General features: G+C 35.3%; 1 protein-coding gene across 1 annotated transcript in view; it reads left to right on the plus strand.

Moving 5' to 3' along the window:
- Nucleotides 1-25,314, plus strand: part of LOC129232460 (A disintegrin and metalloproteinase with thrombospondin motifs 16-like) — a 135,119-nt gene that overhangs the window by 100,819 nt on the left and 8,986 nt on the right. The window contains exons 16-18 of the mRNA XM_054866605.1: nt 4,127-4,277; nt 5,918-5,972; nt 8,653-8,767. Coding sequence (XP_054722580.1) covers nt 4,127-4,277; nt 5,918-5,972; nt 8,653-8,767 — 321 coding nt within the window. The remainder of the gene's footprint in view (nt 1-4,126; nt 4,278-5,917; nt 5,973-8,652; nt 8,768-25,314) is intronic.

Here is a 25,314-nt window from a genome sequence, read left to right on the forward strand (position 1 = left end):
ATATCTTGCTATTTATTTAATCCCGAATGCAGAATTTTGGAAATTCTTTTGTATTGATTGCTTTTATCTTACTTTTACTGCATATTGTTAATCTGTTTAGCCCGGGGAAAAAATGATACACCACCCCTATTTCTTTTCGTTTTCTGCACTACTTATAATTAAAAATGTTGTAATGAGAAATTAAAGTTTTTTTTCTCTTAAACAAATAAAAGCCGTTTCTTACAAAGTTTGAAGAGGATTTTCGCCCCTTCTTCTTTGTCACATTTTCCATAAATCAAATTTTGGAGAGAGAGAGAATTGAAGAGACCATGTTCACAACACACACAAACTACAGTCGGACCTCCATATATCGAAGTAGCAAATTGCCGAAAAAAATTCGATATATAGAAATTTCGATAGATAGAAACGATCTTATTTTATCATAAAAGTATCCTAAAACATTAAAATTAAAGCTAATTTTCGTCAATGAAACCCATTTTATAATTTATACGAGTATTGGATTAAATTAAAGTTAATGATTAAAAAATTAACAGAAATTACATTTTTACGCCAACCATTCATCTTCATATTCCTCGCAATTCAACTTGATCGCAACATGAGGGGATTTTCGTTTTAACAATGTGATCGAGAGAAAAGTAAAAAATCAATCTACTTAACTTTAATGTTTTTTAATGAAGGTAAGAAGACTAGAAATGATAATCAACAAACAAAAGGGATAATTTGAAACTGATTTTACAGTGTTACTGGTTACAGCTAAGATTTGAAATAAACCTAAGGGAATTTAAGAACTTCAGAACGGAACAACGACTGACTACACAGCCCTCAAACCCAGGTTTTTTTATGAGTTCCGTAGCAACCTTTAGTAAACGTAATTTTCTCATCTAACCTTCATTTTTTCATGAGACAAGCAGTTTTAAAGTGGAAAAAAAATCCACGAATATCTCGAAAATATTTCGATATATAGAGATTTTTTCGATACATAGAAACAATTTTTCTATGTAATGAACATGGAAATTTGCTGGGATTTCGATATATAGAAAATTTTGATATGTGGAAGTTTGATATATGGAAGTTCGACTGTAATTTATTTTTCTACTTACAATATACATGATGGGCAGCCAAGTTGCCCTTTTTTCCCGAATAGCGGTCAAAATATATGCCATAACGTTATCCCGCTATTCGGTCAGGAGGTTTTTTTTGCAGTCATGCCTTCATGACTGTCTATAGCCATATAACCCAGGCGTTCTCATGCAACTGCGCAGTAGGCAATCGCGGAAAGCCCCATTACGCAATTATGGAGATCCCAAGTTATTAATCTTGGGATCCCTGTCAAGTGTTACGCAATGTAACAGCGTGGAGCATATAATTTCTTACAAAGTTTGAACAATACTGTACAACTGTATATAATCTACTACTCAATTTCAGAGACTGGAAAGTGCAAATTATTGATAGGTTCTAAAATCCCTGAAAAGAATTGGTGCAGTATAGCCTACCAGGGCTCTTGAACCAAAAACCCAATCTAACCAACCAAACCTTGAAAATAATTAGACAAATCTTTGAAACTCCTAAAGCAAAGTGTGCTTCAATTTTATTTCTTATCAAGTGTATAAATTAAGAATTGTTCAAATGGGTAGTATGTTACTCTCTTGATACCTATTCTCTAAATCTGTGCACCATTTCTTTTCAAGCATTAACTTGCATCACAAAGCACATTTAAAGCGTAAAACTTTTTTAAAAAATGCCTATTATTTCCAATTAACCTTTATAAGACTTCAAGATGCAGAATTTTATATCCATTTTATATAATTTCCTCCGTGGGAGTAACCCCCGGACCCCCAAAATTGGAGATATTCTATATCCCACTTAAAAGGGAGCCCTGCGTCACTCTCTCAATACCAGCCCCCTCTCTTTTAAGGTCAATTCAAAAAGGACACCATGATTACACACTGTAATGAAAACGACACATAAAAAAGTAAAGAATGGCCTTATACATCACAGAAAACAGAGAAAAACATGGGAGAGGGGTGGGGAGGGCAATTAAAAATGTTGCTCAAAAAAAAAAAAAAAAATCCTGCCCCCCCAGGAACTCAGTCCTAAATCCGCCTATGCTGTTAGAATCAATAAACTGAAATTTAACTGAAAATTATCCACTTATCAGTACTAAACTAAGTTGTAGTTTGTGGAATATGCACACTCTAGTCTTCTGTCCACATTTTGAACTGTCGTCATTGTAAATTTAAAACTTACAGGGTCCATTCTGAAAGTAATGAGCATAATGTTATTGTGACGCGACGATAGATGGCAGCACGGTAAAACCAGCTGGGAAATGTGGTGGGGTATGCCCTTTCAATGCATCCGCTCGTCAGTTGAGTTCCAGTAGTGTGAGCGGAAATACGTGCCTCCGCTTGAAGTGTGTTTGCAACTTTTGTAACATAAAGCGATGGAGCGTTCGCTTGAACAACGACGCCATAAAGTTTTGCATGAGGCGTGCAAAAAATGTAACCGAAACATTCCAGATGCTGCAAGAAGCCTTCAAAGACGATTGCATTTCAAGCCACACATCCTTCATCAGTACCAACTTCCTGGCCCGGAGAAACACCCCGGTGATCCCTCACCCCTCCTTACGGTCCCGACTTAGCTCCATGGGACTTTTTTTTTGTTTCCGCGACTCGAGAGAAAGATGAAAGGAAAACATTGGGAAACCGTGGAAAACATCAACACCATGTTACAACGATCCTGAGAGGGATTCCCGTCGAGGAGTTTCAGGGTGCCTTTCAGGCGTGGCAAACACATCTCCGCAAATGCATCGATGCAGGAGGAATGTATTTTGAAGAATATTGAGCATTTGTACAAATTACGATCAATAACTATATTTTGCCAGTAAATGCTCATTATTTTCATAATGGACCCTGTATGTGTAGTATTAAGCACACTGACGTGCTGATAACCGAAACGGGATTTGATCACTATCCAAACCCTCTGACATTTTGAGACAGCTTGACGCAAAGTTAGTGGAGGAAACACTTCGCTAACTCGAGTGTATGAGTAGGATAAATTTATCTACCAATGACTGCCATTTGTTTGGAATATTCAAGAAAGATCTAGGAGAACAACAATTTGATGATGGTGCAGTTGTAAAAGGAGCTTTTGTGTGCAATTGGCTTTGCACACGTCCCTCTTTCTTTCACCGCGGCACCAAAAATTTGGCAATCTGATAGAGAAAATGCGTGTCAGAGGAAGGACATTATGTAGAAAAAAAGTTAGCTTACGTAATTTGTTTATTTATTTATTTTTATTTATTTATTTATTTATTTTTTGTTGATACAAACATTTTTTTTTTAAAGAAATTCCGGTTTATATTTGATTGACTCTTAAAACTTGTCAAGATTATGCTTCAGCTTATCAGAGTCACACATTTTTCTGCACAACTGGTATTTATTACAAAAACACAACATTTATGGTTTTTTCTTGTCAGAGAGCAGATATTTGCACATACCAAACGTGTTACCCATGAAATTTCAAAAACAATAGTGAATAATTCTCAGTACAGGTACAGTACACCCAAACCTCTTTTTGTGCGGTCTTTTTTTTACGGCCCCTATTTTTTACGGCCTCTTTTTTTTTATTTTACGGGCCCTCTTTTTTTACGGCCCCCTTTTTTTGCGGCTTGTTTTTTTTTTACGGCCCCTTTTTTATTTTTATTTTACAGTCCCCTTTTTTGCGGCTTGTTTTTTTTAAATTTTACGGCCCCCTTTTTTTATTTTTTACGACCCCTTTTTTATTTTACGGCCCCCACCCCTTTTTTATTTTACTGCCCCCCTTTTTTGCGACTTGTTTTTTTTTATATATATATATATTTATTTTTTTTACTTTTACGGCCTCTTTTTTTTATTTTACGCCCCCCCCCCCCTTTTTTTGCGGCTGTTTTTTTTTTTTTTTCTGCGAACTTTTTTTGTGCGGTGTATAAAAATTTCAATCATATTGGGACTCAACTGACGATAGTGTTTATAAAACGGACGAAGTTATTTACAGAACGAACGAACTTTTTTATGCGGTCCCTATAGCCACCGCACAAAAAAGAGGTTTGGGTGTATATTTAAAAAAACAACTCGCTATTTCGTTTCAGCATTATCTGGTGCATCTGCTCTTTCCCCTGGTCCACAATCATCCATGTCCGAAGGTGGCTGGGGACCTTGGCACAAAGTGAGTCAATGCAGGCCTTCCTGTGTGCTGAAGGGCAAAGGGTTCCAGTTGGTATCTAGAGAGTGCAACTCAGTGTAAGTGTTTGTTGTAGTTATATTGTTAAATCAGTTGAGGCAAAGGAATGTTCAAGTTTTGAAAAAAAGTCGTTTAAAAAAAAATTCTTAGGTAGGCTTTCATTGATTTTTTTTTTCTAAACCAGGCTGTGCAGCAGCAACTACCTGGGTAAATAGCACTATCTCTTGCCCCAATACAGAGGAGAGGTTTCACGTACCATTTGTACTGGTTATCTTCAAGTTTTTAATTTTGCCATCAAGTATCCAACCATAAGTATAAAAGGCTATTTCTTTGTCCTTCAATCTCAAAATTGTGGCAGACAAATACGAGAACCCAGCATTTTTTAGCTAAATTTTAGAAGTTTATGTCCTTTATATATTTTATGTCCTTACTTATGTCCTTTATTTTTTTCCTTTTGGAACCTTTTTACTGTTTTAAAACTAGAAAACTCGTTTGGCGCAGTATAGCCTATTAGGCTTTTGCGCCATTCTTCTTCTTCGTGGGTTTAATACCCATAACATAAAATGATGAGGACTGCGTACGTAGCGCTTTGCCTCCATTACATATAAATTTGCGCCATTAAAACCAACAAAACCAACCAATCACGAACCCAGTGTTAGGCTAAATGAGCTTTAGGATGAGAAGTCGGATATCTCTTTCCCTCCATAAGCTCTCTTATTTTGCATTGAAAAAGTGGTTCCTTGTAACCCCAAAACAAGTGCCCGCAGTAATCTGCAATTTCATGCAATTATATGTTGCCATACCTTATTTTACAAATGTAATGTGTTTGTTTCATAAAGCTCCTCCTTTTCTCTTGCCGCGAACATTGCTTTCTATGTGAACACGTAATTTTATTTACTGAATTATAAATTTTTTGGCAACAATTAAAATTTATTTCTTTTCAACTAAAAAAAAAAGCGAAAAAATCCTATGACATGATTTTCTTTTCTGGTGAAATATCAAGTAATTCCCACCAAACATTGTAACTTTAGTCATAATCACTCTGTTGTTCCTCATATTCTTTTTTAACCAGCGACACACAAAGGAAGGGGGTTATAAGTTTGACGTATCTGTGTATCTGTATATCTGTGTGTCTGTCTGTGGCACTCTATCGCCTAAATGGATGGACCGATTTAAAAAAAAAAAAAAAAAATCGACAGGAGAGTTGATCGAGAGTGTTCTTAGCCAGGTTGCATCTTTGGATGACATTAATTAATGAAGATATTAATTAAAAACGTCCAAAAGATTTTCCGCGATTTTTGCAGTGAAAACATAGTTAACATTTTTTTTAAAATTTAATACCAAGATAAAGAGAATTTTTTCCCGCGTCTGATAGAATGTGTTTGGAACTTCCATGTTTCATAGAATTCGAATTATAACGTTTTTTTTAAAGTAGCTACTAATAACGGCTAAGCCTTTATTTACACGATTGATAACCGAATTCATTGTTGGCCGACAAGGAATAAAACGCAATGATTTTAAAAAAATTATCTGTTTCCAGTTTCTATTTAATAGCAAATAAAATACTTGACGTTGATTTTTAAGAATATAAGGCTTTTAAAAGGATTTTCAATTTTCCCACTTGATTCTACAGATGCGACTGTGTAATATTCAGGTACATATATATATTGTTGTTTTATTCTGCAATATTTTTTTTTAGTACCGGATGCCCTGGACAAAGAGACAGTTTCCAACTCTGCGATTCTTCCCTATCAGTAAGTTTGTTTCTTTTCTTTTTCCAATTTAAAGATATTTCTGAATTGTGATTTAAAACTTCAAGGGAGTCTGGGACACATTTTCAAAATATTTTTAGAAAACAGTTTAGAGTTTCGAAATTTTTTGCACTGATTCACCATCTATTTAAAAAGCAAAATAGATGGAATGCATCATAACATAATTTTTTTTTTTTAAGTTTTTTTTTTTTGAGCAATCACGATTGCTTATTGCTTTTATTTGACTGTTTTTGGCGTGCTATCATTTTTCCCACGGTGCGGCGCCACCCTCTGCCAGCACCACCCGTCGCGTCGGCCGGCCTCACGATGCTGCTCCTCTTGCGAAAAACCGTCTCCAGGTTGCGTCCATATCCTACACACACGCATACATACACGCACCAACACACACGCACACACAAACACATACACAAACACCACCATACACACACATACCCCTACACACACGCACACACGCATGCATACAGACACCTACACATACACACAAATACACACATTCATGCCTGCACACAGACACAAACACATATGCTTACACACACACACACATACACATACCCCGCCCCCACGCACACAAACACTCATACACACAACTACCCACACACTCATGACTGCACACAGACACAAACACACATGCCTACACACATACACATACCCCCCCCCCACACACACACATACAAACACACACTCGTGATTGCGAAAAACATAATTTGAATTCAAGATGACAAAATTCAAATTTTTTTTTTTTTTTTTTTTTTTGTTTAATGGGGTTGCTTCAAATCGCTAAAACTTGGTCAATTTTCAATTTTTTTTTTTAAAGCTTATGCACAAATATCTAAGCTTTAATTTTATTCGGTAATTTAAAAAATATTAATTCAATAAAATAAAAAATCCTTGAAAATTTTTTTTTTTTAAGATCATATTTTTTGCAGTAAACGTTTTTTTCTAATTTGTCGAATAAAAATTAAAGTTTACTGTTTGAAAAAGATTTGCTCTAAATTTCATTACTTGATCTTTATCAGTTCTTGACTTATAAGAGCTTTAATGCAAAAAAAACAGGGAAAACTGCATTGAAAAACGCGTTTGAAGTTTTAAAGTTAAATATAATATTAGTTAAATGCGTGCTACAAAAATAATTATATCTTTCGTTCTAATTAAGATAGAAACAAGACCCAAACATCTTTTTAAGCAGAAAAAGACGGAAAAGTTTTTTAAATGATAAAAAAAATTGCAAAATTTGACGATTTTTGTGTCCCGGACCCGTTTAAAGAATATAAAACCCGGCTGCTAAATAATAATCTAAAACTAGGAGGTAGAAAGTTAACTTAATCCTTACATTTTGCAGGCTACCAAATTTTAGAGGAAACATCTTTGAAAACTTTAACTGAGCTCGGGATCATTTTTGCAACTCTCAGTGAAGTACTTTTGTCCCGTAAATTGAAGTTTTAAAATTACATTTTATAAGCTGTTGATGATAGGGGAAAATAAAACTGTGAGAAATTTATCTTTAAACGGATGATATGAACCAAAGCACCATTTGCACTGATTAAAAATCAGACTTTTTAAGGGGGTCCGGGATACGAAAATCGTCAAATTTCGCATTTATTTTCATCATTTAAAAAACTTTTCCGTCTTTTTCTGCTTAAAAAGACGTTTGGATCTTGTTTCTATCTTAATTAGAACGAAAGATATAATTATTTTTGCAGCACGCATTTAACTAATATTATATTTAACTTTAAAACTTCAACCGCGTTTTTCTATGCACTTTTCCCCGATTTTTTGCATTCAAACTCTTATAAGTCAAGAACTGATAAAGATTAAGTAATGAAATTTGGAGTATATCTTTTTCAATTTATATTTTTTTGTTTCCGTGCACAGAAACAGTGTCGCCAGATTGGGGGAAATTTCCCCATTTTGGGGAAATCTTGTGGTCTCAGGGAAAATTTTGGGGAAATGAGTTTTGAGGGGAATTCTTTGGAGAAAAATTTTTTCCTTGGGGGGGGGGGGGGGGGGGGGAGGAAACCTGAGAAAAAAAAAAAACTCAGGAAAAAAGAATTTTTTTCGTATGTAAATTCGCGTCTTGACATCTGGTAGTTCCATCGTTTGTATCAAACAGCGTTGGTTTAGCTTTGCTCAACTTTATGGCATTCGCATTTCGCATTATGTGGAACATTATGCTATGGAATTCGCATTAATGTTCTGCGTGAGTGACTAGTTGGTACGTGAAACGGGTAAAAATAAGTGAGTGTGATGAAGAATGTTCTTGGATAAACAATGTTCATAGTTTAAATATACATACAGAAGCAGAGTAAGTAAATGCGAGTAGAAAAAAAAAAAATCTGCTATTTCTTATCTCTCGCTCAGGCGCTTGTATTTATAAAAAAAAAATTATAAGAAAATTTGGTTGTTTGGGGATTTTTTTTTTTTCAAGAGACAAAAATATGAAAATATTAGTGGAAAAAATAAATTTTGAATTTGTCGAATTTTGGTAGAAAATATCGCTTTTTGCGGAAAATTTGGAAGGGAAGTGGTGATATCTGGATTTGTGTGTGATTATATGGCAACACTGCACAGAAATTACAATTGGTGATATGTAATAATATACTAATACAAATAGGAGTTTTGGTTGGCTTGTTCTGTAGTGTAACTTTTTTTTTATTTCTTACAGAGCTGCGGTACCATGAAAACCGTGGAGCAATACTCCAACGAAGTATGCCAGCGATATAGAGTTAAATATCCGACAGTTCTCAGCGGAAAAGGAAGACAATTACCACCCCAACCAGGTTTGTACTGATACAATGTAACGTCGTAATGAAGATTTGGAAATTAAAGTCTAACTTTTACCAAATATATTGTTAATCATTAAATCGAGGACGTACTCATAGAAGCCAAATTCTCTTGTATATTCAAATTAGAACAAAATGTCAACAACATTTCGCTTTATACAGGGTGTTCTGTTTTAACCTGCCAGACCTTTATTTTCGCAATCGTTAGTGCTATATGTATGCTTCCAATTGCAAAAATGCTCAAAATGAGATGCAGAGTTATTGAAGTGAAAGATTTAATTTTTTTAAAAAATAAGGCAAAAAATACGAAATTTAACTTTTTATAACGACCCCTAGTCCTCTAATTTATATCTAGAGAACTAATCTCCGTTGAAAAATAATTCCAATGCAAAAAGCTTGAAATTAGTTCGACTAATATTCACCGAGATATGAAACGCCGCGTTTTGTGACTTACACCACTTCTCACTCGCGGTCAATAACACCTTTTAGGGGAAAATATAGCAGTTAAGAAGTGTTTAAAATTATATGTGTGCTAAGAGTGGTTTTTCAAATTGTTCGAGGTTTTGTAGTGTGTTTTTGCGTATCACGGCATTCTATTTGCATTTATTTTTGAATAGCAACGAAAAATATAAATTCTTTCCTTTTGTTACTTTGACAGCCTGTCATTCTTCTGAGAGCGCGATAAGTTCCAATCTCATCTTCTATATGGTCCCTTAAAACTTCGAATTGGAATATCTCCTTAAGTTTTGGTATACAAAGGTCAAGTTTTTTGTGTCAGTAATAGCTTTCAATGCAGATTATTTCTCTAAATATTAGTTAGGGGACCTAGGGCTCGTATAAAAAGTTAAATTTTGTACCTTTTGACTCATTTTATTTTTGCTCCAAAATTTCAATATCTTAACCCTGCATCTGATTTTGAACATTTTTGCAAATGGAAGTATACATCTAGGACTAACGGTTGCGAAAAGAAAGGTCTTGCAGGTTAAAACGGAACACCCTGTAAACCTACTAACACACATCTGTTATGTCAACAACAGTTTGGGAGATTATTTAAAGCAGGCGTTCTCAACTTGAGCGGCGCGCCCCCTAGGAGGGCGTAGAAGACTTTCAAGGGAGGCGTTAATGTATCCCAAAAATAAAGTAAAAAATTGATCAGTCAATTTTGAGATTACATGTGAATATTTTCGGCATTATTGTCGTTTTTGAAAGTTTTAGTACAGTTCTCGACCACATGTCCTTGTGATCTTGTATATTCAGCATTAGAACGCATAAAGCCAAAAGATGGAGCAAGGATAGACATTAAAAGTGACCTGAAGTGCACTTTTTCACAAGTCAGAACGCAAAAATTCGTCAAGAGGAACCAGTGGTAATCCACTTTTCGATGGTGTGAATGTAACTGGTAAAACATGCCAACCTCGCCTAGATCCTGGACTACTTCAAAATTAGTTGCATTTAGTTATAAATTTCATAATTTCCAATAAGAATGTGTTCAAAACAAAGTTATATGTGGTGATATTAAATTTTGTTTACAAAATTACCTATATTACTTCCTTTAACAAAAAAAAAAGGAAGTATTGTATTCGCGAAAACCTTTTCACTCAAAAATCGACCCTAATTTCCATTTTGCTCACATCCAAATGAGTGTTGAGTTTTTTTTTTTTTTTTTTTTTTTTTTTTTTTTCCGACCCGACCACACGTGCATATATACCTAAGAACTTATAGGCGCCCGAAATATCCATTTTAACGATTCCAGAGTTAATTACAACGCGTTTTCTCGTAACGTCTGTATGTGCGTATGTACGTATATGTGTATGTGCGTATGTATGTCGCATAACTCAAGAACGGAATGTCCCAGAAAGTTGAAATTTGGTGCGTAGAGATTCCTAGTGGGGTCTAGTTGTGCACCTCTCCTTTTGGTTGCATTCGGGTGTTTCTACAGGGATCTTTTTCCCCTTTTTGGGGGGAAATCATTGTTAATTTCGATGCAAACTCAAGTGTTGTTATAATTTGTCAGACACTTGGTGATATATCGCCAGTCTTTTGGTCGCAAAATTTTGTCGCCAACTTGGCTACAAATTTAGCGATTTTTGTTTTAAATCTGGTTTTAATTTGACCACTGTTGGTGATACTTAGATATTTATCACATTAAAATTGCCAATAATGGGGAAATAACAATAAATTGGAGTAAAAGGAAGTCATGTGATGCACACATCAGCTCGTTTTTACTTAGTAACCGCCAGCTATCTCAGAACTAGCTTTAGTTAAAATCTTTGATTCTATTGACCACAAAGGGTGGGCTGATGGGATGGGGAGAGGGGGGTATAAGCTCGAATCAGTGCAAAAGGGTGGGGAGGAGCGCAGATTCTGAAAGAATAAGGACCCCTGATTTAAAACATTTAGCTGAACATGTTGTTCTGTTAACACTACTTAGGAAGAATGTCAACTTCCCCTTAAAAGCGATTCAGAAACGTTCCTGGAAAATAATAGGCGCCTGAAGTGCCCTATTTCTGCGAATAACATATCTCGCAATAACCAGGAACGTTTTCCGCTAAAATTCAATAACCTTCCTGAAATTATCCTGGAAGCTTCCTGAAGATTTCAGAAAACTTCCTGTGTAAAAGCTAGTGGTGTCTCTGGAACTTCAGAGTTATCTCAGGTAGGGATAATACAGCAGCTCCAAAAGCAGTATCGCAAACACGACCAAAGCTAAGTCAGAATCAATTATCAAAGGGACCTCTGGCCCTCAAATTATGAAGGTCTGCGTGCCAGGCGCCTTGCCTTCAGAAGACAACACAATAGATGGTGGTGCCATCTATGGACAGTTCGAGAATTTAGAACCAGGCCAGGAGCCGAATAATTATTTGGTCTGGCACCCCCAGAGGTATCGTTTCACTTGGAGGACATTGTGACCACGAGCATATTTAGCGTCGACCAGTCACCATTAATGACGACGGTGGATCTTCGACCAGCGAGGATCGAACCCGAGACCCTCCGGCCCCAAGTCCAATGCCTTACCGATCAGGCCACCACAAAGTCAGAATTGCAAGAAAGTATCAAGCATCTCACTTGACTGCAAATTTCAATTCTTGCAAAGCTACGTAGTCCAGAGACTTGTTTGCTCCCTTTGGGAGCTTAATCAGTTTGGACGAGCAATAATCTAATTAAAGGCGATACATCTTATAAATGCTCTCAGTTAATCTTTAAACTAGGAGCGAAAACTATGTTTTACAACAGAGAAAAGTCAGCATTCGTGCGACTCATAGACTAATAATAAGAATAGACCGAGCTATGGCAACCCTTTTGCTGCTCATAAACCAAACCATGTGACTGGTGGATATCCTAGCAACAGCGGACTTTGATCGTAGCAGACGATCAACGCCAACGAGAAATAAAATAAATAGAATTGATGGAACACGGAAGAATGATCTTTTATGGAGTCCGATTTGTAAATTTGTTATTCTAAGTTGTAAATATTTTGTTAATATAGTGAGTTTTTTGTTTAGATCGTATATTATGCATTTTCTTTAGTCAATTTCAATAACTCTCTAAGCAATTAAATATTCAAGCGCCCAAAAAGAATCGGCAAACGGTAAGATTTTTACCTACAATTTCAATTTAAGATACCGATTAGTACATTTTTCTGTTAACGCAAAACGTTTACGCCATTACGTTTACGCCAACGCTGACGTAGTAGTTCCGAATGAAATAAAAGTTACTGAAAACTGTGACCAAAAACTATTACTAGTGTCAAAATAATGCATAACCAAAAAAAAAAAAAACTGTTCAATCTCTGCACTTGGAAATTTTTTTTTAATGAAAACACATTGTCTTAAAATACATGTCGAGTGTCAAACTATAGATAATGCTGCCATCTAGCAACCATGCTGCCAAAGTCTTCGCCAAGCCACGCCTTCCACTAGTCACGTGATACATCTATGAACCAATTTTCTTCATCAGCAAGAATGAAAAGCTCTTATTATTAGTCTATGGTGCGACTTGTAGTAATGGGGTGGTTTCCTTCAGTCAAAAGTACTACTTTTAGTTATTGAAATGGATAGAATGAGCAAAATAAAATAACATGGACCCAGAAAATGCTCTCATTTTCCCAACAGTTTTTTTTTTTAAATTAATTTTTTAAAATGTCCGATTTTTCAAACAAGGCGTGGTTCTTGATGACGTCACAAATGATGCACTTTGCCGCATCTTTCTACTACGTTTCCACGTTATGATAATCAAGCAGCGAATTTCTTCTTTTCTTTCTTTCTTTCGGTGCTTAATTGTACAGGTTTATTTTTGATGAGGACTACAATCTGAGTGCTTTGCCTCCCTTACGCATGATATATTTTATTACACATATAAACAACACATGAAAATAGTTACATCACAAAGAAGGGGAGGTACAACCGGAGCGAGGGTATGAGTCGAACCCACCGCCTCAAATGTGCCAATGTCAAGCAGTCACTCAGACCGCTCGGCCACTGAGGCCCCAAGCAGCGAATTAAAATTGCGGGCCGTGGTAGCCTGATCGGTAAGGCATTGGACTCGGGACCGGAGGGCCTCGGGTTCGATCCTCGCTGGTCGAAGACCCACCGTCGTCATTAATGGGGACTGGGCGACGTTAAATATGCCCGTGGTCTCAATGTCCTCCAAGTGAAACGATACCTCTGGGGGTGCTAGTACTAGGTAGCTATTAGCTCCTGGGCTAGTTCAAAATTCTCACTAACTGTTCGATCCGGTGATGGTGCTGCCATCTATCGGTATATAAAATAATGGAGGCAAGGCACATAGTATGCAGTCCTCGACATAAATACAGTTGAAGTCAGTTGTGACTCTTGAATAGAATAGAATAGAATAGAATTAAAATTGCGCTCCACGCATGCTATCAAAGATATCGTTGCCAATACACGTGAGTACAGATGCGAATTAAATATTGTGCACTGTGAATGGCAACACTGCATGGCATTTCATCATTAGTGATGTCATCGGCAGAAGTCGTAAACAATGAAAGCGCTCCAATTTAAGTATTTTTTTTTTTTTTTAATATTAAACGTGAACAAATTTATCAAAAAATGGTCAGATCCTATGTTTTTAAGCATGTTCTTTCAGATAAAATACTTTTAAAATTGTGGAAACGACCCCATTCAGGAAACGATTTGACAATGATACTAGATATTTCCAAGAAGTGGATGTAAGCCATCGAAATCCCGAAACGTTACACGGGAATACTCAGTAACGTTTCGGATTTTTTTACTTCCTTTTACAAAAAAGGAAGTATTGTATTCGGGAAACAATTTTCACCCAAAAATCGGCCTTAATTTCCATTTTGCTCACCCCCGAATGAATGTTGAGTTTTTTTTTTTTCAACCAGACCACACGTGGATATGGGCCTAGGAACGTATAGACCCACGAAATATCCATTTTGACGATCCCCGAGTTAATTACGACCAGTTTTCTCGTGACGTCTGTATGTACGTGCGTATGTGTGTATGTGCGTATGTATGCCGCATAACTCTAGAACGGAATGTCCTAGAAAGTTGAAATTTGGTACTTAGACTCCTAGTGGGGTCTAGGTGTGCGCCTTCCTTTTTGGTTGCATTCGGGTGTTCCTAATGGGGTCTTTTGCCCCTTTTTGGGGGAAAATAATTGTTAATTTCGATGTAATCTCAAGTGGTGTATAATTTGGCGGATACTTGGCGATATAGCGCCAGTCTCTTGGTTGCCAAGTTTTGTCGCCAAATTAGCGACAAATTTGGCGATTTTTGTTTTGATTTTTTTAAAAATCTGGTTTCAATTTGGCCACTGTTGATGATATTTAGAGAGTAAACTATTGAATCACATTAAAACTGCCAATAACGAGAAAATGACATTAAATTGGAGTAAATGGAAGTCATGTGATGCACACATCAGCTCGTTTTACAATGTGAATGGAATGACTCCTTATGTTTCGTTTAGGTAATCCCCATTCTTCATGTATCGTGGCCTGTCAGGATCGGGTATGGCCGGACACTCACTACCAGATGGATGTCTACGAAGACGGGAAGTTTCCCTTTGGGACAGACTGCAGCCCGGACCACCGGACTCGGGCTTATTGCCTGGACGGAAGGTGTTTGGTAAGGATTTCATTGCGTAACTGTTCCTGTTATAAATATAGCTGACTAATCTTTATACACATAAATGGCCACTTCTGTGTGTATGTATGTCCGGGATAATCTTCAAAACTACTGGACCGAAATACATGAAATACACCTCCAGCTGAGTGAATTTCAGCCGAGGACTGCAGTTTCGTGCTTATTAGCACTCATCAGCCAGGCATAGGATTAACTGAGCTGGAGGTGGAAAACCTCTTAAGGAAGCCAAGAGAGCCTAAAAACTGGTAGCTAATATAGAATTAGCACTGACAGGACGAGTGACCGAAACAATGGTTCGGTTCAGCTCGAATATTGCAGGCAAGGCATTTATCATAGCACATATATTAGCTACCAGTTTGTTTGGCACTCTTGGCTTCCTTAAGAGGTTTTCCACCTCCAGCTCAGTTAATCTTATGCCGGGCTGATGAGTGCTAATAAGCACGAAACTGCAGTCCTCGGCTGGAATTGACTGAGCTGGCTGTGTATTTCAGGTATTTCTGCCTTAGCTCTGGCTATAGGGCGGTAACTTACTGATTACTACTGGACCGATTTTAACCATTTTTGCACCATAGATAGCTACATTATCAGGGAGCAACTTAGGCTATAATTTATTGCTAAAAACTTAGTTTTAAAGCGTTATGATGGAAAACAGTAAATGTCATGTAATTTCCCCATTAAATGATTAAATATGAAACCCATTGTTACGAATATTCGTTGCCTTACAACAGCAGTATTAATAGTAATCATAATGAAAATTTTGAATCAAGGATTCTCTAGAGTAAACATGAATTTAAAGTCATTTAAATATTTGGGAGCTACTTTTTGCACACTTATAGGGAAACATAGTGGAGAGCTTTTTTTTTTTCTTTTTGTGTGTGTACTATTTAATTAAATAAAGAGAGCGGTTTTTTAGTGATCTTTGTTTTTGTTAGTTTCTCTTTTGGAAATTCTTCAAATTTTGATATGCTTCAATCCATGCTTTCGTTTCTAAATGAATACTTGTTCGTTCTTTATATTTATTGCTATTTTACTTTTATGGGTAAGGAAGAAGTTCGATTTTTCATCACGTCAAAGCGGTGTGTTTTGAGTTCTTTCTGTTAAAACAGAAAACGAAAGAAAGTAGCGATTGTTTATCACAATTTTTACTGACCCAAGCAACGCCGGGTATTTTGCTAGTTTTATATGTATCACTTCTTTTGTGTATTTCTGCACTTGGTTTGGCGTTTTATTCCAAAATACAATGCTAGCAAAAAAATCTTTACATTTAATTGGCAATTAAAAACTTTACATGCAAACTTCTTGCTCTGATTTCATTTGGCATGTTCCCTAGTTATATTTGGCCGAATACCGAGTATTCGGCTAGATTGTGGCCTATTATTTGATATTCGGCCAATTCGCAAGGGAGCATGACAAGTAAAACCATGACAAGAAAAAGTTATGTTAAGTTTTTAATTGCCAACCAAATGTAAAGATGTTTTTCCCCAGCATTGTACAAACTATGTAGAATTTTTGTTCATATTTTTGTGAAAGTACCTCTTACTCACACGGAGATATAAGCATTTGTTTCAAAAATGCAAATTTTATTTTAAGGTTTTCGGCTCATAGCACGCAGAGTTTTCCGTCAAACGTTACTAAACTTTCAGGACATTTGACAGCATATGGGAGAAACATAATAATAAAATTTGAAATTGAAATATTGAAAATTTGATGAAATATGAACTTTTAAAGCAGTTGAATTTTCACTGCGCGTGTGCAAAAGATATCAATTTATAATCTTCATAATCCAAAGCCCAGATAGATCCTGCACCTCGTGATAAAATTCCAGCTCGATGTCTTAAAAATTCAAAAAGTTATTAGCGATCTAATGAGAAGAATTTCAATAATTCTTAGATAGGCGACGAATCGTAAGGGGTCGTTCGCAAACTGGTAACACTTGCCTGCCGTCATTCACTGTGACTCATGATAAAAACAGATTATTTGCGAACGATCCCTCACGGGTCGTCACTTATCAAATAATTATTGAAATTCAGCTCATTAGATCGCTGATAACTTTTTGAATTTTTAAGATATCGAGATGGAATTTTATCACAAGTTGCAGTATGTAGCTGGGCTTTGTTTTATGTAGGTTATAAATTGCTATCTTTCGCGCATGCGCAGTGACAATTCGATTGCTTTAAGCGTTCATATTTGATCAAATTTTCAATATTTTAACTTCAAATTTGAAAATTCTTTTTCTCTTGTATGCTGTCAAATATTCTGAAAGTTTAGTAACGTTTGATTAAAACTCTGCTTGCTATATGAGCCGAAAACCTTAAAATAAATTTCGCTTTTTTGAAAGAAATGCTTATTTTTCCATGGGTATAAGAGATACTTACACGAAAATATAAAAATAAATTTTACATAGTTTGTACAGTGCCGGTTTAAAAAATCTTTACATTAGCTTGGCGATTAAAAACTTTAAATAACTTTTTCTTTTCATGATTTAACGTGGCATGCTCCCTTGTGAATTGACCGAGCACCGAATATTTGGCCACAATATGGCAGATTATTCGGTATTCGGTCAAATCATTAGAGAACATGCCAAGTAAAATCATTAAAAGAAGTTTGCATGCAAAGTTTTTAAGGGGTCTTGGGACCCTAAACTTTCAAAATTTCCGACTTTCTGGAAAAAATATATGTTAAAAAACTTTTCAAGTTATCGTAAAAATGCGTAAACTTTCCCTATAGAGATGTATGTAAACAACAGCTGTTTAAGCCTCTTTTTCTCAGGTACCGGTTTCTCGTTTTGCGTGCATGATATTTCAGAAAGTTTGTTATATACTTCCGTAAAACTTTTCATGCATGGTTGTCTAGTTTATTTTTATGTTCTGAACCTAAATTTTAACTAATAATAAAAGTTAATATTAAAAAAATCGGCCAAATTTTTCTTTTAATTTTGATATTAACTGATAAAATTTCAAAAAAAAAAAAAATAATAATAATAATAATAATAATTAATTAAAAAAAATAATAATAAATTTATAGTTCAGATTATAAAAATAAACCAGACAAAAATGCATAAAAAGTTTTACCGAAATATATAGGAAACTTTCTGAGATATCACGCATGCAAAACGAGCAAAACGAGAAACCGGCACCTGAGAAAAAGAGGCTTAAACAGCTACTGTTAACATAAAGCTCTATGGGGAAAGTTTACGCATTTTTATGATAACTTGAAAAGTTTTTTGCGTATGGTAATAAATAAGGTATCAAATTGTTCAGAATTGAATAATGCATAACATATATTTTTTCCAGAAAGTCGGAAATTTTGAAAGTTAAGGGTCCCTAGACCCAACTGCCAACCAAATGTAAAGATTTTTTTGCCGGCACTGTATAATTTATACGAAAAGAGTCTCGTTGTAAATGGTTTCATTAGTGAAAACAATTAAGTCGCTTTTGTATATAAATATATATTTTTTAATTTTTGTCTATCTTTTTTTTTTCTATTCAGCATTTCAACGAAGATGGAATGCCTCTATCAAATGGTAAGCTGAAATTAAAGCTATGATTTTTTTTTATTAAAAAATTTGTTTTCATTATTTTTTTTAATTGTTTTTTTCTTTCTCTTTTTTGAATAAGAAAAGATAAAACATTTTTCATACAAGTTTTGGAACATACATTAAGAGTTGTGTAAATACGATGCAATACATCGAAACTTTAATCATAGCATTTGCAACATTTTAAAAGACCGCGATTTGTCAATACTCAGAATATTATTTCAAATAGATATACAAATTTATTCAGTTTCAGATTTTTTTTTTAATCAAAATGATTTGACGTTTTAAAATTGTACCTTTAGTAATAAAATTAAACTAATAGTGGTCTTCATTCACGATTTAAAAATATGTTTTGTCTCGTAGTTTTCCCAATGCATTTTTCTACATTTTGGTGTTTACTGTCTATAATTTGCAGAACCGAATAGGAAGTCAAAAACTCGTGCAGTCAATACCACGTGTGATTTAATATTCATTTTATACCTTACTTGGCTTATACCCAAAAATCCAGCAAATAGAGTAAATATACTTATAGTATTAATTATAATAGATAGTATATTTAACCAAACTGTGCATTGGATAAGCATTTCAAAAATTACTCAAATGTTTAGAGCATATAATCCATTTAAAAACATTTCTTTTTTTAAAAACAAATTTAAAAAAAAAAAACGAATTTTTACATAATTAGTCACAGAACATTTTCTTATAAATATATAAGCAATTGAATGCACAGATTTTAAGAGATGATTATTAAGATTGCTTAGCAACAAACCTTTTTTAATAAGTGCAAAAACAAAAAAAGCCTTAAAGATTAAAAAAATTGAAAATTTCCTAAACTTTTTGAATTTTTTAAAAATGTGGGCAATATTTTAAATTTTTAAAATAAAATATTGATTGTGAAGTAAGTGTGCATGTTGAGGTTTCAAAAAAAAAAAAAAAATACTTAAATTAAAAAAAATGTTTAGAAGGTAATCTGACCCCTTATGGGGTCGGAGATATAAATTGATAAAATCAGTTTGCAGGACATCCAGGGGAAAAACATTTAAATCATCAATTGCAACCCCGCTGCAGTCGACATTGAGTCGCCGCAGGTGGCGAACGGAGTTGGCTAGCGAAGCGAGCAAAGACCGGAGCTCCCTAGCATTTCATTAACACTAGTGCATTTTTGTCGCATTTTGTACCCATTTTTGGAAATAGAGTTCAAATAACACCGAATGATAACCATTAGTAGCAAATTAAGAATAAAATATAGTAACTTGAAATTGGGTGACTTTTTAACAAGCTTTTTTAGGTTCACTTGTATGTTTGTGAGTAACTCTCCTTTGTACTAAGAGCTAGTGGCTTATTACTGTTAGTACATTCCACCACTTTATGAGCGGCCTAAGGCGCGGGTCTTCGCTGACGTCCACCTCCGGGAATCATTGGGCGTGCATTCTAATCCCGTTTACATCGAAATAAAATTTATAATCTTGCAACTCAATTTTCGTTCACTTTTTGTCATCGGATTCTTTTAAAATTTGGAATGCAACCTCAGACCCGATGACAATGCAATGTTCTATGATCAAATTAATTTATTAACGATAAGTTATCAGTTTATTCTAATTAACATACTTTTATTAGCTTAACTTGTATGTTTGTGGGTCCAACTTTCCTTTGGACAAATAGCCAGTGGCTTATTAGAATTACTTACAACGTACAAATCAGAGCTGCGGAGTGTAACACATGAATTTACCAGAAAGCATTCAAAACGTCTGAAGCAAATAATGCAATAGAATACTAAGATACATTCCATTAATAAAAAAAAAGAAAAAAAAACACGCTTTTGAAGCAAAATGAACTAAAAAGTAAAAAATAAAATAATAATTCAAAAAACTAAAAAATCACGCTTTAGTAGTAAAATGAACTAAAAAGTTAAAAATAATCTTTGGATGACTAGTGTATCAAGTAATTGACCAAACACTTAATTTTACTGTAATAAAAAAAAAAGCGTGGGGGGTTGCCTATTTACATTCTTGCATGGATAACAAGTGGAAGAAATTTAAGACAACTGATAAGAAGCCCCCCCCCCCACGCTTTTTTTTCTATTACAGTAAAATTAAGTGTTTAGTCAATTACTTTATATACTTGTCGTCCAAAGATTATTTTTAACCTTTTAGTTCATTTTGCTACTAAAGCATGTTTTTTTAGTTTTTTAAACTATTATTTTATGTGCAATATATTGCTCTAAATTCTCAAGAAAACTTTTAAAGATATTTACAAGACTTTATTCGTACGTTGCCAGTTATTTATTGGTTAAATTAAAGAGTGATTCTACGTACGGAAGTTGGTTAACGGAATTTCGTACTACTACAATTTTTGAAACAAAAACCAACAATTATCCAACTAATTTAAGTTAGATCTATCACTTTTACTACATTTTTTTATTCATCAAACGTGTTGATACAGATTCTGATGCCAGTTGTTTAAGAGGCGAAAATTCAAAGGACTACCCGCTTTAAGCTTATTTTCCCTTTATTAACTGTCTGATTTACCATCGATGTTGCTCGTAATACCCCGCCATCTATGGAGTTTTTAGAGTTTAGAGATTTCTAGAGCTCTAATGTTTTAAGAAAAATTCCCGTAACTTATACACTGCTAACTGCTTTTTACTTCAGTTACTTTTTCGGTGCACATGAATTTATTTCGGAGAAATTTTGGAGGCAAAAATTATCCGTATTTCTACTGATTTTTGTCCTTTTCTTCGTAAACTAAATGTTTGCATATAATTTTGATGCTTTACGTTTTGTTCCGTCGACCATTTCCATCAAAACCAAAACTTCATTGAACAAGTGATAGACTATTGGTGATGAAGTAGTCAAACTTGCTCTACTCATTTTAGTAAAGTGACCAACCAGAGTTCCCACGTTTGACAGGACAGTTCCGCCTCCTGTCTCACAATATGTACCCCTTTTTCCTCTAAGTACCGCTTAAGACCCGCTTTTTTTGTTAAAGTTCTTTCAAATAAGAGAAATACAGTAGTCCCTCGTTATATCACGCCTCGTTATATCGCTCATTCGGATATATCGCTCTTTTCTTCTGTCTCCCGAAACATTAAAGCATAAAGAAACATTAAGAAAGGAAGAGCAATCTGGGCGGGCAAAAGAGTTTTCTGCAAACAATGTGGTTACTTTTACTTTTTCCATCCTTTCTACAGCAAGTCAAACGGATTAGAAAGTCTATTGGGAATAAGAGGGTATTAGAATGCGGCCATCTTGTCTCGCGGCAGCTCAGAAAGATCGTCTTCATTCGCCATTTGATGTTTTTAACTTTCTGACGGTGAAAATTTATTTAAGTTTCAATCATGTTTAAATTTCAATAGGTGTGGTAGTACCCACATCGAAACCATTAGAAAATCATGTCAAAAAGAACGAATGTTATTTTACTTGTGTATTGAACTTTTAACTATTTTTAATGACCACCTTTATATCGCGCTTTCGGATATATCGCTCTTTTTCTTTGTCCCCCTAAAAACGAGATATAACGAGGGATTACTGTATTAATAAATTAGATTTTTCAATATTTTTGTGGGCATTCAGTGTTAACAGTAAAATATCTTCTTTTAACCAAAGATAAACACCTTGTATTAATTCACGTATTTTTTAGTTTTGGGAGGCAATAAAATTTGCTTCCAGCAGTATTGTCCGTTTCTCAGGAGAAGGCACTTGACTCCTCCCTTGTCACGTGGTATCCGATGATTCTATTGCGCTGTTTTGGGGAGAAGGTATATTCGAATCACAGCATTTTGCTGTAAAAGCGGCAGTTTTTAAAATGTAAGAATAAATCACTTGACAACAGACAAGTGATGTAACGGACACTAAGACTTTTTTGCACATTAAAAATGCACGCTCAAGTTAAGGATGTCTGGTTTTGTCTTCTTTGGAAGCGTGTGGATTGCTTACTGATCACCCCCCGCGTAAAATGGAACTCTGCGTTCGAAGAGGCGTGATGAGGTGACTTCTCGTGAAAAAAGGGCAATACATATGACTGGCACCTTTGCTGTTAATTGCTGTAAGTTTCTGTTACTGGCGACATACTGAGTTGATTATTATTGGGAAGACATACTGAACTGGCGACATACTGAAAACATGATTTTTTGTAGGTACATATGAATTACTTCTAATTTATTAAGTATGCTCTTATTTCAGAATTTAAGAACAACTACTAAAATTACTATGATTTAATAAAATATGTATATTGCAAGGAAGGAGGAGGGGGGCTTGATTCAAAAGTCTTTTTCGTGTGATATTTTAAAATCTTCATTTCGGTGGAGCCTTTGGGAAAAAAAGGAACTAAAAAGACATTGCCTCCCCCCAGTGGCGTAGCAAGGGTGGGGCGGAGAGGGCGGTCCGCCCCAGGCGGTACTATTTTGGGGGCGGCAGTTTCAAACTTTTGATGCGAAAAAGTTCAACTCATTAATCCAATAAGGAAATTATACTTTTTATCTATTACTTGAGGTACTATGATAAATGATTTACATAGTTATGTAAGACAAAGATGCCCCCCAAATGTATTCCGACGGGCCCCAAACCTGTAAATCAAACACGGCATTCCACTATAGAGTCTTCAGGGGGCCTAGGACCTCACATTTAGTTAGTCGGCCCCTGATGGCTCTAAATTTCGTTTTTAGAAATTTCTGAGGGAAGTCCATGAAGCCTATTTTTCTCAATGATGATGAACCACAAATGAAATAGCGAGAAGCAAAGGGATGCAAGTGGCAAAATTTAAAATTTGGAGATAACCGGTACATATGGTAGGTGGACCTCTCCTCTGTCTTGGGGCAAGACATGGTACTAGTAGTCCTGGTAGGTGCTGCTGTACAGCATGATTTAGAAACAAATTTCAACGAAAGCCTACCTAGGATCTGATCTTCAAACGCGTTTTACTGGAAACTTAAAATAGTCCACTTGCATCCCTTTGCTTCTCACTGCCTTGTAAAAAACTTTTGAATGAAAATTTTTGGCGAGATTTCATGCCCTTAGTTTTCATTTGGCGATAGTTTTGGTTTTGACGAAAATGATCAATGGAACAATGCGTTAGCAACAAAACTCTAAGCTAGATTTTAGAAAGAATGTGCATAAAATTCTTTTCCTTTTTTTCCTACAACTGTAGAAGCGAGCCAAATGTACGATATTCGACGTTACCTCAGCCGTATACGTCGCCGTGATACGTCTGGCATCAACCACGTCTCCACCGGTGTACAGCACAGCCACATAGCCGCGTACAAGAGACGTATCCAAGGCAAAGAGGGCAAGAAAGGAACATGGAAGAACTTTTCCAGGCTTCAGTATGGATGGGTAGTGGAAATGTCTGAGTGCAGCGCTCCTTGTGGAGGTGGTAAGTTTTAAACAGAAATCAATAAGTATGAAGATATTATTTTTTTTTCTACGTTATTTATTAATGTAAAAAGTAATCTAAAGCATCTCCACTGCTAGAAATTCAGGAAAATGTTACAGAATATGGTACATAACAGTATCTGAGTAAATATGCAAAAAGTTTTTCATCATTTTTTAGAGCTTAAATTAATTTTTACTTCCTTTTACAAGAAAGGAAGTTGTATTCGCGAAAAAAATTTCCTCAAAATTCGAGTTTAATTTCCATTTAGCTCACCCCAGAATGAATGTTGAGTTTTTTTTTTTTTTTCGACTCGACCACACGTGAATAAGTGCCTTGGAACGTATAGACACGCGAAAAATCCGTAATGACGATTCCCCAGTTAATTACAACGAATTTTCTAAAGACGTCTGCATGTACGTATGTATGTATGTGCGTGCGTGCGGATGTGTGGTTGTGCGTATGTATGTAGCATAACTCACGAACGGTAAGCCCTAGAAAGTTGAAATTTGGTACGTAGACTCCTAGTGGGATCTAGTTGTGCACCTCCCCTTTTGGTTGCATTCGGGTGTTTCTAAAGGGGTCTTTTGCCCCTTTTGGGGAGGAAATTATTGTTAATTTCGACGTAAACTCAAGTGGTGTTATAATTTGGCGGACACTTGGCGATAGATCGCCAGTCTTTTGGTCGCTAAGTTTTGCCGCCAACTTGGGGACAAATTTGGCGATTTTTTTAAAATCTGTTTTAATTCGGTCATTGTTGGTGATATTTAGAGAGTAAACTATTGAATCACATTAAAAATGCCAGTAATGGGGAAATGTCATTAAATTGGAGTAAAAGAAAGTTATGTGATGCACACATCAGCTCGTTTTATTCATTTTTCTTTGAGTGTATATCCCAGCCGTAATCAGTTTTTTTGTTTCGGGAGGTTTTTCTCTACAGATTTCTCATGAAATCTATAGTATGGTCAGTAAAATTCGATTTTATTTCGTATATTCTATTGTAGTAGAATATACGAATAATATTGTATTGTAGTAGACAGTACAATATATATTGTAGTAGACAGCAGGGCCGCGCTGTCCCTATGTGCAGGGTCGTGCGGAACACGACGCTGCCAGCAATGGAAAGGCTCCGAAATCTGCTAATCAAAAATGCTCCAAATGGTGGAAAAAAATTCCAAACAAAAAAATAAAATTGAACAGTTGAACTTCAACTTGTATCTAATGGTGGCAGCGAAATTATAGGCTCAGTTGAAATAAGCAATCCGTCTCGTTGCGTAATAAAAAAAAAAAAAAAAAAAATGGGCTGATGTGTGCATCACATGACTTCCTTTTACGCCAATTTAATAATAGCGCCTTGGAGTAAGCAAGGAAACCCTAAATATTTTCACCCCTAGTTTCTTGCGAACCGAAAAAAAAAAAAAAAAAAGTTTTACAGTTTTATTTCCCCATTATTGGCAATTTTAATGTGATGATTCAGTGGTTAACTCTTTAAATATCACCAACATTGGTCAAAT

The sequence above is a fragment of the Uloborus diversus genome, unplaced genomic scaffold (assembly GCF_026930045.1).
Source record: "Uloborus diversus isolate 005 unplaced genomic scaffold, Udiv.v.3.1 scaffold_12, whole genome shotgun sequence".
Lineage (NCBI taxonomy): Eukaryota > Metazoa > Arthropoda > Arachnida > Araneae > Uloboridae > Uloborus > Uloborus diversus.